This window comes from Aethalodelphis obliquidens, unplaced genomic scaffold (assembly GCF_003676395.1).
Source record: "Aethalodelphis obliquidens isolate GAN/ISIS:26980383/991018 unplaced genomic scaffold, ASM367639v1 scaffold6, whole genome shotgun sequence".
Lineage (NCBI taxonomy): Eukaryota > Metazoa > Chordata > Mammalia > Artiodactyla > Delphinidae > Aethalodelphis > Aethalodelphis obliquidens.
Window position 1 is genome coordinate 6,924,468 of NW_020837950.1, and position 18,033 is coordinate 6,942,500.

General features: G+C 31.6%; 1 protein-coding gene across 1 annotated transcript in view; it reads left to right on the forward strand.

The window, feature by feature from the left end:
* GABRG1 (gamma-aminobutyric acid type A receptor subunit gamma1) overlaps positions 1-18,033 on the forward strand; it is an 80,616-nt gene that overhangs the window by 10,915 nt on the left and 51,668 nt on the right. The window contains exon 2 of the mRNA XM_027103046.1: positions 5,794-5,942. Within this exon, the coding sequence (XP_026958847.1) occupies positions 5,794-5,942 (149 nt within the window). The remainder of the gene's footprint in view (positions 1-5,793; positions 5,943-18,033) is intronic.

Genomic DNA, 18,033 nt, shown 5'->3' on the forward strand with positions numbered 1-18,033 from the left:
GCCACATCTTCTTTATCCATTCATCTGTCGATGGACACCTAGGTTGCTTCCATGTCCTGGCTATTGTAAATAGTGCTGTAATGAACATTGTGGTACATGACTCTTTGAATTATGGTTTTCTCAGGATATATGCCCAGTAGTGGGATTGCTGGGTCATATGGTATTTCTATTTGTAGTTTTTTAAGGAACCTTCATACTGTTCTCCATAGTGGCTGTACCAATTCACATTCCCATCAGCAGTGCAAGAGTGTTTCCTTTTCTCCACACCCTCTCCATCATTTATTGTTTCTAGATTTTTTGATGATGGCCATTCTGACTGGTATGAGATGATATCTCACTGTAGTTTTGATTTGCATTTATCTAATGATTAATGATGTTGAGCATTCTTTCATGTGTTTGTTGGCAATCTGTATACCTTCTTTGGAGAAATGTCTATTTAGGTCTTCTGCCCATTTTTGGATTGGGTTGTTTGTTTTCTTGATATTGAGCTGCATGGGCTGCTTGTATATTTTGGAGATTAGTCCTTTGTCAGTTGCTTCATTTGCAAATATTTTCTCCCATTCTGAGGGTTGTCTTTTCATGTTGTTTATGGTTTCCTTTGCTGTCATCTGCACTGTCTTACTAGATAATGGAAGAGTCTTCCCTAGGTGTCACAACAAGGGCATTTGCATTGCAGTAAACTTTATATGAACTATATCCAGGGTGACTTTACAATTTATCATCCAAATTAGGCCATTTTGTGAGTGAAAGAGGTTACTATTAATATTGTAATTATTCTAGGACAACAGGTGTAAATCAAGATTGTCCTGGGAAAATCTTGATGAATATTTACCCTATGTATGAAAAATAGTTTGTATTGATTGATTGACTTGTTATAGACATATATATATATATTTTCTAGCTGTAAAGATGAATTCTCCTCATGATTATATGGCTTAGCATGCCTTGTCTTCACTTAACCTATCTCTCAGTTATCATTAGTTTAAAACTTTTGCTTGTCATATTCAGAAGAGTAATACAATCATTAAAGTACTCTTTTACATACAATAATTTACTATGTAATCAGATGGATTTGTCAAAGTATTAAACTAAGTTAGTAAGACCAAAAAAACAACACTGATACAGGTGACTCAGAAATTTTCTTTAGTAACAAGTTACAAGTGTCAATTAAAGAATATGAGAAGCAAAAGCCTCAGAGAAACAGATGCCAAGTTGGGATTGGACATGTAAGAGATTTTTGAGAGAAATGCCTGTGCAGGGTAAACGAGAGGAAGTGGAAGTAAGCAGAGAGAGACTTCAGATAATAACGGAGGTCTGATCCCTGTGCAAGTATAAGGCAAAGAGGATGTTTGGGTTAAAAGAGTCTCAGACTAGAGAGCCCTACTAAACAGGCTTTGGCCAGGCCAGCAGGATTCATCCAACACAAGTTGCCCTTTAGAGGAGGCCCTAGTCTTGCAGGAACGGGTCTGTACTACCATTGCCACAATGTTCATTTATTGCCTGAAAGCAGCCCGGGGAAGCTTGGATCTGGTACAGATGCAGTGCTCGTCCAGAGGGCTGGCGCCTGGGCTGTCAGTCAACCATGTTCCTACCCCAGGAGAATCGAGTGGCAACTTTTTAAGGCTGCCAATTTCATTTTCTTGGCAGAGTGTAAAGCTCTACTTGTCTCTATAAAAACCTCTACTTAATTACTTATTTTTTATGATTAGAAATTTATTTCTGGGCACTATCTGGCGTATAGGAAGAAGCAGTTCATTCTTAGGTAGGCAGTAATGTCAAATTAACTCCTTTTCATATAGTTATATTACAAAATTATGCAGAAAAATTGTAGTATACTATTAATATACAGAACAAAATTAAATTTTGTATAGCTCCACTAGCATAGAATACTTACTGTATTCATTATACTGCTTTCCAGTTAAATCTTTAGCCATTTTATACCTAGGTTTTGATCAAGGCAAATTATTATATGTTACTTTGCATATAACATTAAATTATGAAAATAATTTAATATTTTTACAGACTTTTCATAATCACCAATTGAATGGATGCATCAATCACACCATATGGACATATAATACTTTACTTAAACCTGTTCTTTTGTTTAAAATTTGTGCTACTATAGATAACACTGTGATAAGCATCTTTGTATATGATGGTTTTTTGTATCATCTGAATAGTTTTCTCCATTAGAAAATAAGATCATATGGATCAAGAATAAAATTTTACTTATCTTTTTGTTTTCAGCAATTAGCATATTTTGTAATACATGGTATTTCCTCTATAAATGAATTAAAGCATTGGACTGAAGACTGAGCACACGCTTTAGAAAGTCTTTTTCATCAGAGAGAGTGTGTGTGTGATTCCTTGAAATTATTATTCTAACTTCTCAGAACTCAAAGGCAGAGACTAAGCATTCTACCCATGCACAACCCAAATGCACTTGCTAACTACTTACCATAAATGTTGTTGTGTTCTTATAAATTAGAAAACTCAAAATCTAACTACCCAGGATTGTTTAACAAAGATAAAGTAAGATACCACGGAAACTTCAAAGAGAAAAGGAGTCTTCAAGCTAAATCAATCTTGTTTCAAATCATGGCTCTATTATTTAATAGTGTGGGTCCTGCGAATTCTATAAATCTATTTTTTTCTAATTTGTAAAACAGGAATAGTAATGTTTATTTCATGGGATTACTCTGGATTAAATGACATACCTTAATATGGAAGAAACCTAGCACTCAGTTCATGAAACATGGTAGGAACTTACTCAACAGCTGATAAGAACAATAAAAACATCAATCATCAAAATAAACATTTAGTAAAATTATATACTAAGGAGTATATTTATTTCCAATAATGATAAAATTATACTCATTCAAATTATTTAAGAGAAGTGCTTGCAAATGTCTACAAATTCCCATAATATTATCTACGAAAATAATACCTGTTTCCTCCAAATGAATGTTCATTCAACATAGGTAAATGTTACAAAACTTCCAGTCTATGAATGATAGTGAAACATCAGATATGCTATATGAACTATCTTTAAAATTATAAGTGTTTTTTAGTCACCAAAATAATACCAGTGTGAAATTAAGGTAGTTAATGAATATTCTGAAGGTAATTCAGAAAGTGTGGAGGAAAAATGAAGAAAATTAACTATAATGAAATTTCTTTTCTGCTTTGACAAAAATGAGGAAAGTTAGTTTATGATGTCATTGAGGTCAATTTTTATATTACCTCTGAGATAGCTGGGAAAAGGGGGATATACGTCAGTATAAGCGTGTACTTCCTGGATTACCAAGATGTTACTACCCTAAAACACAGGAAAAACATATTTTTTCTGGGAACTTCCATTTGACTACAAAGAAAAATCAAGTTCTTATACGTGCAGTGGTCTGCATCTATCCATCAGATGTTTTATTTTATAAAACTGGGATTTAAAGGTAGATGGATGCCCTAAATTTTGGTTGTTGACAATATCTCAGAAGTTCTAATTAGATAAAATTTTCCTGGAAGACACATGAGCAGGATTCTTAATATTTCAGTACTTTTAATGCTTTAGTTTATAAATGAATGTATGTATGTACATATGTATATATTTTATTGAGAGAAAATAAGAAATTATTTAAAGGAAATCATACAACTATTTCAGTAGTATATATTTTTGAAGTTAAATACAGCAAAACAATTAATACAAATGAGCACTTCATTAAAAATCTGTTAAATAAATGTACTCCAGGAGTTCACATAGGGATAAAATTTGTATACAGTGGTAATAAGCTAAAATCTCAGTGGCTTACAATACTAAATATTTATTTCTCGCTCAGGCTACATGTCCATTGTAGGTCAACTGTGGCTATGTTCATGTTGCCTTCACCCTGAAAGTGAAGTCATGGAGTAGTAGTAGCCTCTGCCTGAGTATGGCTGGTCTTCTGGCAGAAGGACAGAGATATGGTGAACCATGCACTGACAATAAATCTGCTTGGTAGTGATGTATGTTACATGTATTCCATTAACCAAAGCAAATTGCAGGGCCAAACCTGAGTTTAATGGGACAGGGATGCATTGCAGAAAGGAGTATTTCAGGTCACATGACCAAGTTAGAAGTCAGTGGAGTGAAAAGAATAATTCTCTGACATGAAGAAGAGGAAAAATATTGAGAAGAATAATGTACTCCATTATCCATTAACTCTCCGTTAATAACTATCAATACAATTATTGTAAAGATAAAATGAGGTACAAATACTTACAGGTTAAGTTTTAATTTACAATTTAATTTAATTTATATTCTTTAAAAGGATAAAGAGAGTGGATGCTAACTAAACTTATTGTGGCAATCATTTTACTATATATACATAGATCAAATCATTATGTTGTACACCTTAAACATATACAATGTTATATGTCAATTATATCTCAATAAAACTGAAAAATAATTTAAAAGGATAAAGGGGGTAAAGGCTGCATTAGCTAAGATGTTTAGGTTCACAGCAAAAGAGATTTGAATGAATAGTGTAGAAATATCAACTAAGGCTGTTAAGATAAACTTGAATATCTACTGTGGGAGGGAAGCTCATCTCTCAAATATACGTAAATAAATAATATAGATTTACCTGATTTTACCAGTATAAAAGTTTATATATACTTTTTCAGTGGAGGACTAATATTTACTAAAGTTGGGTGTAAGTCTAGGTTGATCTCACTCAAATGAAGGTGGGGTTACTTACGGGTAATAAACAAAGTAGTTTGTTACTTTTGGTGAATTATAGATGAATATCTATGTTACTATATGTTTCTACCACAGTTCATAAGTAAGCTGAAACTTTATGCTTGTTAAACACACAGGCGTCGCAGGAAGCATTAGCTATAGGACCAGGGTTTGAGTCTCAGTTTTGAAAATAAATGAGTTTGTGCTTTTGTTGATTCCCTACTGACTTGTTTCCTCATTTACAAAATAAAGGCAGTGGGTTATTTGATCCCTAAAGTCCATCTTCTAGTCCTAAAATGTGATAATCATGCTTTCCATATATATACACATATATATATGGAAAGCATGATTATATATATATGTATATATATAGACATGTATATATATACATATGTGTATATATATAATATGTATATATATGTATACGTGATTATATATATATGTATATATATGGAGAGTGAGTCAACCACTCATGATTTGGTAAGACAATCTTTGACAGAGTTCTTGGAATAGATGTCTGGGGTCTCGGTTCTTCTGACTTAAAAGGAAGAAGCATAGGTGTGTTCAATACTTTTTCCTTTTTTCTTTGAATCCTTCTTCACTCATCTTTCCTTAAGTCTTCTTTTCTACACGTGCATTTTAAAATACATTTTACCAGACTAATGATTACAACTTTTCCTGCACTTATTTACCTTTTAATTTTTATTTTAGAGTGTGGTGGTATAGAGTCACTTACGTATGGTTGTGCAGATTGTGTACCGCACAAATCTAGGGCCACTCCTCACATTATCAGTGCATAATCTCTATGGCCTTAAATGACAGTTGTGGGAGTGGCAAAACTTTATTACATTAATATTATACGATATTTTCTTGCACTGGATTCTTCATTTTTGAGTATTATTAAAACAGGACAGTTCATATGATGTAGGCCTTAGTCTTACTGAATGTAAAATATTTCGAATGCTTTTTTTCCCCTCTTATTATTCTCTTACATAATTAGAATAATCTTAAACTATTTTTTAAAATACACTACTTGGTTGAACTTTCTATTATACAATTTTTGTTTTTGAATTCTTTAGTGTTGATAAAGCAGATGATGAAGATGATGAGGATTTAACAGTGAACAAAACTTGGGTCTTGGCACCAAAGATTCATGAAGGAGATATAACACAAATTCTCAACTCCTTGCTTCAAGGCTATGACAATAAACTTCGCCCAGATATAGGAGGTAAGTTCGAGTAATCATTCTTGGATTTTGGTGACTGTGAAAGCCACATTTGCTGATGTTATTTTATCATATTTCATATTCCTTGAGTGTCCGATGTGTGTTAGAGACTGCGGGTTTGGCAATTATTATTTGGAATGGTACTGCTTTCAAAGCTTCACAGTTTGACGTGGGAAGAAAGACATCTAAACATTTTCGATGTAATTATTTTACAATTGCTACAACAGAGCAATTTTTGATAAAACTGCCTGAAAAACTAAGAGATATTTCATAAAAGGGAATATTTGAAAGGTATGTAGGAGTTCCAATTTTTTGCAATGCTGCACTGTTTTAGTTAATGTAGAATTATAAGCCTTGAGAGTATAATTAGTGTAGACAATCCAACATTGTTCTTCTTTGTCAAAATTGTTATTCTCAGCCCTGAGCATTTATGTATACATTTTACAAAATAAATAACCTCTAAGTTTCCCACTGCAACACTTTAAAACAAACAAACAAAATGTAAGTCAGCCAGATTTTTATTGGGATTGCATTAAATCTATAATCAATATAGAGAAATTGAAATGTTTACCATACTGAATTTTTACTGTACCAAATTCATGATCATCATATATTCTTCCACATATGTTCAATTTTTATTAATGTCTTCTGTAAAGAAGTGCTGAATATATTTTACTAGATTTAATTTTCTAACTTGAAGTTTTAATGTAAGTATAAATAGATTTAAAAAAAATTTTACTTTCTAAGTTTTTATTAGCAGTGTATAGAAATACAATAGATATTTTGCTAATCTACTCTGTCCTCAGCAGCCTTGCTAAATTGATCAACTTTATGTATTGTTATATTAATGTAGATTTTCTATAAACACAGAGAGTAATGACTATTACCAATAATGACTACTTTGCCAAGTGTTTATTTTGCAAATACTGAGCATTCTAATTAATTTTCAAAATTATACTTTTTTAATGACCTATTGCACTAAGACTAGAATCAGTGTTGAATAGTCCTGGTTTGTTCCTGATATCAGGGAAACCAGTCTATATTTCACTATTAATTATGATGTTTGATGTAAGCTTCTTTTTTTTTAAGATGCTCTTTGTAGTTCCTTTATCTTCTTATTTTGCTAGGGTTCTTTTTACCTCCCTACTGGTTCAGATGACTTCTGTGCACCTATTGAAACCATCATATTGATCATATTTTGCCCTTTATTCTACTAATTTTTTTTCTGTAACTAACTTTGGCTGATTTTTAAAACTTAAACAAAATTTGCATGTCTGTAATAAATGTTACTTAGTTGTGACATGGTAATATTTTTAAAATATCAATAGATTCAGTTTGATAATATTTAGTTTTGGAATTTTATATCTATGTTCATAAAGGGCATTAGCCAGTTATTTTATTTTCTGTAATGTCTTTTTCAGTTTTGGAGTCAATATTATGCTAGCATCTACAAATGAGCTATATTTCCCTCTCTTTTCATCTCTGAAAGAGTTACCTAAAATGGATTCTATTTCTCCCTTCAATATTTGGAAGAATTACTTGGTGAAGTCATGTTGGCCTAGAGTTTGTATTTTGGGAAAAAATTTTAGCAGTTCAATTACTTTATTAGTTTTGGTTAGTTTTCAAGGAGTTTAAATTTTAAAATTTACTTGAGTTAGATTGTTTCATAACATCTTTTACGATATTTTTAATGTTTTTAGGATCTGAGGGCTTTTCTCCTTCGCCATTCCTGATATTAGTAATCTATTCTTTCATTTATGAATAAATCTTGAAGGGCTTTAAAGTTTTTATTAGTTTGTCATAAAATCGAATTTTATCTTTGTCAAATTTCTTTGTTGAAAATTTTCTTAAATTTTATTCTTTTACACTATTTTGTTTATTATTAATCTATTTTCCATGATTTAATTTTCTGTTTTCCTAGATTATTTTAATTATTTTTTCAAAATAAAATTTAGGCTTAATAAAATATTATCTATCCATGAAATTCCCAGAAATCTTTCAGCCATAATGTTAATATTTACATAATCATAGAACCATTATCTAAATCATTAAATTAATATTGATACAATACTATTAACTAATCTACAGACCTTATTCAAATTGTGGCAGATACCTCACTGACGTCCTTTTTTTCTGTTCAGAATCCCAACCAAGATCACACATTGCATTTTGTTCTCATGCCTCCATACTCTCCTCCAACCTGGTATAGTTTCTCAGTTTTTCTGTTTGTTTCATGAACATGATAATTTTAAGTATACTGGCCAATGGAACGCCCCTCAATTTGTCTGATATTTTCATTATTGGGCTGTGTTTATGCATTTTTGCCAAGAACACCACAAAAGTGATATTTTGTGTTTTCAGTGTATTGTGTTAGGAGGCATGTGATGTTTATATATCTTATTACTGGTGATGTAAACCACACTTTCATTAAGTGTGGTTTCTTCCACGTTTCTTCACTGTGAAGTTTATTATCTTTCTTCTTGATTAATAAATATGTTGTGAGGAGATACTGCGCTGGGGAGAACTATGCAGATATTCTCAGCACACTTTTGTCCATTCCTCTGGTCTGTATCAATGATTCTTACCTGCAGGAGCATTACTGTGATGTTTGTCAAGTGGTAAGTCAATATTATCATCATTCCTTCTACACAAATTAATTGTAATTCTGCAGTAACTAGGATCTGTGACTTGTCCAATTGTTTATCTGTTCACTTATTTATTTACTCAGTGTAGACCTCTAGATATATGTCTTATCTTATAGTTTATTATCCTTTACCATCGTTTATTTTATTGCTCAAAATGAAAATTTGACAACTGGTATGTCCTATAATTTTATTTCTCTGTTCTTTTATGATTCTATCATTTTCTGAGCATATCCTTACTTTCTAACACATAAAATTTTCCAGGCTCCTCTTGATCCAGCAATGGAATTCATCATTTCTCCAAGAACCCTGGTTCCTCTTTTTGTAGAAAGGTATTTAGAAACCAAGATGTGAGCACCAGGTGTATTTCTTAATATTGGGTGTCATTGCTTCTTGACCTTCTCATTGGGCAGAAGGAGAAAATATATGTTCTACACACACATTCATAGGCATCTATATTTCTATGTCTATCCCTGTGTATATGTATTATAAACCAGAAGTCAATACTGACAGCCCTGTTTCCAATCCAAAGGCAATAGGGTTCATTCTAACCTTTCCCTTTTCCTTATCTGTAATTTCTTTTTCCATCAGGGAGACACCTGGCTCTCATTTACCCATAGTATATTTTAGTATTTGTTCAATTCCAGTAAATACATAAAGTAATTCTATAATTTTAACACGTCTATAAAAAATTAACTAGAATAAAATATTCATATACAATTTTTTTTGCCTTTATCTTTGCAGTATGTAATCAAAATACTGTTCCCAAAAGTAACTTAGATTAGTTCTTTTCTTCCTTATCCCCATTCAATGTGGTTATGTTAACCATTTTATGACAGTTTCGTTTCCATGTTACTGGTTATATTCCACTTTGAATGGAATTCATCTATGTTTACTTTTAGCATTTGTATGATTTTATTTCTTTTACTTAATTCCCTGATGCATTTGAATTTTATTTCTGTGTATGGTGTAAAGTATGAATCTAATTTTTATCTTTTTCAAATGGCTTTTCTGTTGACTCAGCATGATTTATTAAAAAGTCAATCTTTGCTTCCATTATTTGAGATGTCAACTTTATCATATATTACATTTTCTTATGTACTTTTGTGATTTCTGTCCTTTCTATTCCATTCTTTCATTTGTTTTTCTATTTATTTGCCACCACACTATATTAACATTAGAGATTCAACAGTATTTTGAGACTAAAACATTTAGTATTAATATCTTATAAAGCTGGCCCCACCTCATATTTTCATTTTGTTTTGTTTTTCCTTTTCAGTTTTCCTGGCTATTGCGTGTCATTTAAAAAAAAATAGGAGCTTTATTATCAACAAGTTTAGATACATTTAAAAAAGAGCTGTTGGTATTTTTATTGGGATTGCATTAAATTTGTAAATTAACTTTGGGAAAACTAACATCTTTATAACATTGAATCATCTAATATGGGAACATGGGCTGTCTTTCTAAATCTTCATGTTAATTTTGTATCTCTCTGGAATGTTTTAAGATTTACTCATAGATTTTTCATATTTCTTAAATTGAATCCTAAGTATTTAATTTTTTTCTCCTGTAAATATTTCCTCAACTCTAATGTCCTCTACCTGATTTCTGGTTTTGCATATCAATGTCATTGATTTATGAATGTTCATTTTATATCTTACTACCTTCCTGCTGCCTTACTGATTTTTTTTGTTAGTTTAAGCATCATGTGTTTTCAAAATATGCTATCATACCATATACAAAAAAGTATTTATTTTATTTACCAACTCATATGCAACTAATCGAATTATCTTGTCTAAAAGCATTATGTTGTTTCATTGTCAAACATGTCTAATATAATAATGAATAGTAGTGGAGATAATGGGTAATTTTGCCTCGTTTTAGTTCTTATGGAAATGACTCTAGTGTTTCTTCATATGAATATTCACATTAAGAACTTATCCCTTGATTTGCTTGATTTAGTTTTAAAATCAGGAATTGGTACTGAAATTTTTCAAAGACTTTTTCAACATTTCCGGAAATAATTTTGAGCTTTATCCTCTTTAAATCTATTAGTATGGTGTATAGTATTAATTGAAACAATTTGCATTCTGGACTAAAGCTTTCTTGGTCATGATATATTATAAACTTAATGAGGTATTGGATTCTGCTTGGTAATATATTATTTAGTATTTTGTATTGGTATTTATAAGTGATATTCATCTTTTATTTTTGAGTACTGTCTTCATTTGTTTTAGCCATCCTTTTACATTTGTTTCATGAAAAGGTATTTTCCTTCATTCTCAAAGGTGTAGCACTTTATCTGGGTGTTAGCATCATCTGACTTTTGGAAGTTTGATAGAATTCCATTATAAATTCATCCAGGTCTTGTGCTTTTTGGAAATAGTTAATCACTTTGATCACTTTGTTCTCCTATGAAATTTGGTCTGTTTGTGCTTTCTACTCATTTTTGGTAATCTGTATTTGCCTAGGAAAACTATCTCTTTTATTTAGGTTTTCAAGTTTATCTGCAAAGAAGTCTTCAAAGTAATTTCTTAGGATTAAAAAAAAACCCTTTTTCTGTTTCAATGTTTAGTTCCCATTTGTTATTTCCTATTTTATATTTTGTATTATTACCCCCTTTTTTCTGATCAAGAAAATTAAGAGAAGTGGATTTTTTCAGAATTTCCATTATTAATGAATGAGCTCTACTGTTTTTCTATTAACTACCTTGTAATTTCTACTTTGTCTTTATTATAACCTTCATTATATTTTATTTTGTTTTGCTTTTTCTTTTGAGTTGGAAATTTAATTATTTATTTTCCCTCTTCAATTTTTGGTGTGTTACTATCTGTATTTCCCTTTTTCTCCTGTAGATTTTGCCTCATAAAGGTAAATGCATTGTTATTTGGTGTATAAATATTTTGTGTTATATCTTCATAATGACTCTCATGGCTTTACACATTAAAAAGTTGTTTTTATTGAGATGGTTAAATTGATGCCAATTACTTATCACAAGAAACAGAAATCTGTACTTCCATTTTACTCATCATATTTCACTATTATTATTTGACACTCTCTTTTCTTTCAATTAATGTCAACTCCCTGAAGGTAGAAAGCATCCTATCCCTCATTGCTAAAACAATGTCTGAAACATAAATTATGTTCACTTAATATTTACTGAGTGAACTTTTTTGAATAGAACCTAGAGTGTATAATCTTTTAATTTCATGTGTAAGTATTTTGACAGTTGTTCTACTTCATGGATTTAGCATTTTACCTAAATTATTTCAGATCGAGATTTGGACTTTCAAATGCTATATACATCTGTGACATCACATTGTTTAATAGATTAGACGAGACATGTCCTAAGTACCTTGATAATTATACCATGCATAGCAGCATTTGTATCTGTGCACCTCAGATTATACACAATGAGTTAGTTAATTGTTCACATGATTTGTAGGCATTCCTTTCTGTCCAAAATTTGTGTTAACATCTTTCTTCTTCATAAATTATGAAAACAAATTTAATCAATTTACTGAGGACTTATGAAATTAATAACGAATTAACATTAAAAGGCTTTGTAATTCTAGTAAAGCTTTAATTACTTTATGTTGAGTTTTCTTTTTTATTTCTTAACAACTTTTCAGGTAGAGTCTACAGCTTTTCAAACAATTTCAGTGATTTAAAGTTTGATCTAATCTAAAAAATTACTATCCCAATAGATTTAAAGCTATCCCTCTCCCAGGATAGATGATAGACATGTGCCACTAGACAGGGACTTGGGGTGAGAAGGGGAGGATCTGCTTTTTTATTCCATCTGTTTAATTGTTCTAAGTTTCTAGTGATGGGAACACGCAGGAGATATGAAGAGTTAACTGGGTGCAGTTTGAAACTTTTGTCTTCTTAGTTTTTATTTCTTTTTGGGTTAACACCAAATGGCCCTTGGTACACTTGGAGAGGCAAACATATAAATAGTGAGGGTAGGAGGGTAGGAATAGAGTAGAAATGCTTTATGTTGTTGTTCATAGGCATTTTATACTGTTCAATTCCTTGACCTGGGGAATCTAGAGGCTTCTCTATATCTTCCACCTGCCTTAGCTCCTTTCATCAACAATCTAGTCTGGAGATATGTGCTGCTGGTGGCCAAAAAACTGGTAAGATGCCTCTGGTCCAGTTATCTTCCTTTGATGTGAATTGTACCCACAAGAAAATAAAATATCCTAGACATTCTAAAGAGTGGGTGTGCAGATACTCCATTACTTGTCTTTCTTTAAATCTCCTCTCCAACTTTTTTTTCCCCTGATCAGGTGTAGGAGTGGAAGCAGGTTGATAAGTCTGCTGTCTAAAGAGACATTAAACTACAGAATAAGACAGCAGTCTTTCATTCTCCTAAGAAGAAATTCCAAATAATTAAATTTACATATACTTAATATATATTATGTATATTAATAACAGTCATACATTTGTGAGTACTGAATACTTGAAATTGATTATTGACTATTGAGTACTTGAAATGTGGCTAGTATGGCTAAATTTCAATTAAATTTAATTAATTTCTATTTAAATGTAAGTAGTAATATGTACTGTGCAAAGTAGCATTTTATCTGTTCATCTCAGAGTATACATAATAAATGACTTAAGTCTCTCCAAAAAGTGATGTTGGGAAAGCTGGACAGCTACATGTAAATCAATGAAATTTGAACACTCCCTCGTACCATATACAAAAATAAACTCAAAATGGCTTAAAGACCTAAATATAAGACATGACAACATAAAACTCTTAGAAAAGAACATAGGCAAAACATTCTCTGACATAAATTGTAGCAGTATTTTCTTAGATCAGTGTCCCAAGGAAAAATAAATAAAAGCAAAAATAAACAAATGGAACCTAATTAAACTCAAAAGCTTTTGCACAGCAAAGGAAATCATCAACAAAACGAAAAGACAGCTTATGGGATGGGAGAAGATATTTGCAAACGATGCGACCAACAAGGAGTTAATATCCAAAATATACAAACAGCACATACAACTCAAGATTGAAAAAATAAACAACCCAATCAAAAAATGGGCAGAAGACCTATATAGATATTTTTCCAAAGAAGACATACAGATGGCCAAGAGGCAGATGAAAAGATGCTCATATCACTAATTATTAGAGAAATGCAAATCAAAACCACAATGAGGTATCACCTCACACTTGTCAGAATGGTTATCATCAAAAAGTCTACAAATAATAAATGCTGGAGAAGGTGTGGAGAAAAGGGATCTCTTGTACACTGTTGTTGGGAATGCAAATTGTTTCCTCCACTATGGAGAACAGTATGGAGGTTCCTTAAAAAAATAAAAATAGAGCTACCATATGATCCAGCAATCCCACTCCCTGGTACATACCCAGAAAAAACAAAAACCTAATTCAAAAAGATACATGTGCCCCAGTGTTCACAGCAGCACTATTTATAATAGCCAAGACATAGACACAACCCAAGTGCCTATCAACAGATCAGTTAAAGAAGATAAGATATATATATATGATATATATACATATATATAAAAATATATATATAAAGGAATATTACTCAGCCATAAAAAGGAACAAAATATTGCCATTTGCAGCAACATGGATGGACCTAGAGAATATTATACTTAGTGAAGTATGTAAGACAGAGAAAGACAAATACTATGTGATATCACTTATATGTGGAATCTAAAAAATAATACAAAGACTCTATATACAAAACAGAAAAAGACTCACAGGCATAGAAGACAAACTTATGGTTACCAAAGGGGAGAGAGAGGGAAGGAGGGACAAATTAGGAGTATGGGATTAACAGATACAAAGTACTATACATAAAATGTATAAAATAGATAAGCAACAAGGATTTACTATATAGCACAGAAAATTGTAATCAATATCTTGTAATAATCTGTAATGGAATATAATCAGAAAAAAATAACTGAATCACTATGCTGAACACCTGAAACTAACACAATAGTATAAATCAAATGTACTTCAATAAAACTTTGAAAACAAACAAATATGAATAATTATTAAAGTGATCTTTGTAGGCATTCTTTTCTGTCCAAAATTTATGTTAGTATCTTTTCTAGCCATCTGTGTTAGTATCTACTAGCTAAGGTATTAGACAGCACAGTCTCAAGTATCTATTTATCCATATCTACCTTTTCTTCCATGTGTATCCACGTGTCTATTTGTCCATATGTGACCCAGGGAAGGAGATGGCAAATGTTAGTTGACATTCCTTGTTAGTAAGGCCTGGGAAGAAGCATCTGGACCCAAATATGACATCTTTGTGTTGAGAACCCCTGCTGTCTGTTCTAGGGCAATAAGACATAAGTCATAGTTCTTTCAAAATCTGTATAACTGCAATATCCATATCAGTGGGACTGTTTCTTTTTTAATACCATTGAGGGGCAGTAAGAAAAGACCATTAATCTTATTTTCCAGGATTAGAGTTTTTGACTGACTTAAATTAATTTTAATATCCAAGGTGACCAAAAAGCTACATATTATGCTAAAGATATCTTAGACTATTGGAATACAGCATGGTTAAAAATAAGTATGAAGAAAATATTTTTAAAATTCATTTTAGTTTATATCTTCTGATTGATAACCAATTACCCACCCAGAGTGAGCTCTCTTCGGTTTTGCCTTAACTACGTGGAAACTCGATGTTGAGCTCACTGTTTTTTTCTTTCTTTCTCTTTTCCTTCCTCTTTGTATTTTCTGGATTACTAAGTTGCCTGGAATGTCTATTTCTATATACTCACTTTACTTATATTCTTATATTTAAGAATATAAGGAGTTTACTTATATTCTGGTGAGATACTTAAAGCAAAGTACTTAGAAGTCACAGCACAGAAAGAGGCCTTGCAAAAATAACTCAGTGTCCTCTTTACCTGTCTTCCCTCTATCTATCAAAAATGTAATTTGCTGTGGCAGTACATGCTTTTCTAAGTCATTGTTGTACTATCACAAAAAACAGATCTTTGATCTCTGTGTGTATTGATGAATTAAACATAGTGTGCCCACTTTCTAAACATCATTTAATAAGCTTGGAATAGCAATTTTCTTTTAGCTTCATTTTCCTACTTTTTAATTGAAGTATGGTGCTTTCCTTTTTAAATATCACTAAAATCCTGCAATTGGACAAACCTTCTACTGAGAAAATCATAAAGCCAAGAAAGTACTTACTCAATTACTAAGAATCCTGTATTTTAAGTGATTTCACCCAAAAGTATTGTTCATAGCATGAATCAATGAAAGCAGTAATAAGTCATTATTAAGGAACAATTACAGATTTCTGTTGTTTTCCTTTCTATATTTTGAAGCATATAAGCACTAGCTGTAGTTTCAAAATTAATCTGAAATATTTTAATTCACTTTCAGGTTTATTCTACGTCGTGTTTTGGGGATGAAGTTTAAAGGATTGGATCAAATGATAGCACCTCAAAGTTATAAAATGATACACATAACAACCCAAAAATGCTCATAGTTTGCAAATATATGTTCATTGTGTAATTTATTGAATATCTTCTGTGAATAGCAATGTTCTACGCTGGAATTACTGATGTAATATATCTTTTGTCCCATCTCAGAAGAACTTGATGTATGCGCATCATGAAATAGTGTGGCTCAAGCCCTAATGCCAGAGTTAATATTTTTGTAACATACATATATTTGCCTTATAGTTAGCTAAGGAAATGTTGATATCAAGAAACCAGGACAGATCACTCATATCTACATCTTTCTCTACTGTAAAATGTGAAAAGTACGTCCTGTAAATAAAAATGTCCTCAAGAATATTACTCAGCCATAAAAAGAAACAAAATTGAGTTATTTGTAGTGAGGTGGATGAAACTAGAGTCTGTCATACAGAGTGAAGTAAGTCAGAAAGAGAAAAACAAATACTGTATGTTAACACATATATATGGAATCTAAAAAAAACAAAAACAAAAACAAATGGTTCTGGAGAACCTAGGGGCACAATAGGAATAAAGACGCAGATGTAGAGAATGGACTTGAGGACACGGGGAGGGGGAAAGGTAAGCTGGGACGAAATGAGAGACTGGCATGGACTTATATATACTACCAAATGTAAAATAGATAGCTAGTGGGAAGCAGCCACATAGCACAGGGAGATCAGCTCAGTGCTTTGTGGATAAGGAGGGTGGGAGGGAGACGCAAGAGGGATATATGTATATGTATAGCTGATTCACTTTGTTATAAAGCAGAAACTAAGACATCATTGTGAAGCAATTATACTCCAATAAAGATGTTAAAAAAATCATTTAGTTCTTGTTATAAGCGGTGTTCAGCCCCAAGTATCATGCAATAGAGAGCAGGCACTCAGCTTTTATTGATTTATCAGATGAACTGAAAAACTCTAATCAGATAAGACTGGTACATTGCACTTAATTGCTTATAACTGTTAATAAATATACTAAATGAAACTAATAAACCTATTGTTATTAATTGACTTTCATAAAAACCACTCTGTAAATCTAGTTATATTTAGCTTAATTATATGATATTCATTGGTTACAATTCATAGCTAGTCAAACATAAATGGCAAATGATTAAAGCAACTCATCTCAGAAGTCATCAGCTTAAGTTAAGCTATATAAGTTAAGCTATATAACCTTCTATAAGTCATAGAACCTACTTTTATTTAAGAAATCTAATTGTTGGCTACTAGATCGAATTACATTGTCATGTATCATGTAAATCTAGAAACCTATAGTTTTGCATACTAAAACTATTTCTAAAATATCCCATTTATTTTTCTAGCTAAGAAAATATGTATGTCATGTAATAAAATATTTGCTTGAGGTAAAACAAACTAAATAAATACTGTATGTTTTTCTAAGTGTAGGGCTTTTTATAATTTCAAAGATTAAAAATAAATATGGTTTTAAAATAATACAGGCACTGTTTTCCAAAATGCCTCAAGTTTTCCATGGAAGCTTACCAGCCTGGAAGCTCTGACAGACTAAAAGTTACTAAGATAGGGAGACTTGAGACAGGATAGGGACTCAGACAGGCAGATTCAGCTATGTACTAGAGGAGGGGGTTCATCCTGCAAGGTCTAATATAGTGCCTGCATTGTAAGAGTGGTAAGTACTGGGCCAGAAAGGGAAATCACATAAACTTATCCAGAAAGGATAACTGAGTATACAGTACTGGAAACATGCTTACTTTTAGCATAGAAACTTTCAGGGTGCAAGGTGGTTTTTCTGCTTTATTTTATTTGCATTATCTCTATGTAAATCTCCATGAGATCTATGACAGATTTTCTTCTCACAATGTCTTTTTCCCTTCCTGTCTTCTTTATGAAACCTTTATATGCATTCCTCAACAAGTATTTGCTGAATCAGTAAATGAACCCTTTATGCTTTATATGGCAGGGGGGGTAGGGAGTAAAAAGAAACTATGTGAAAATGTTTTT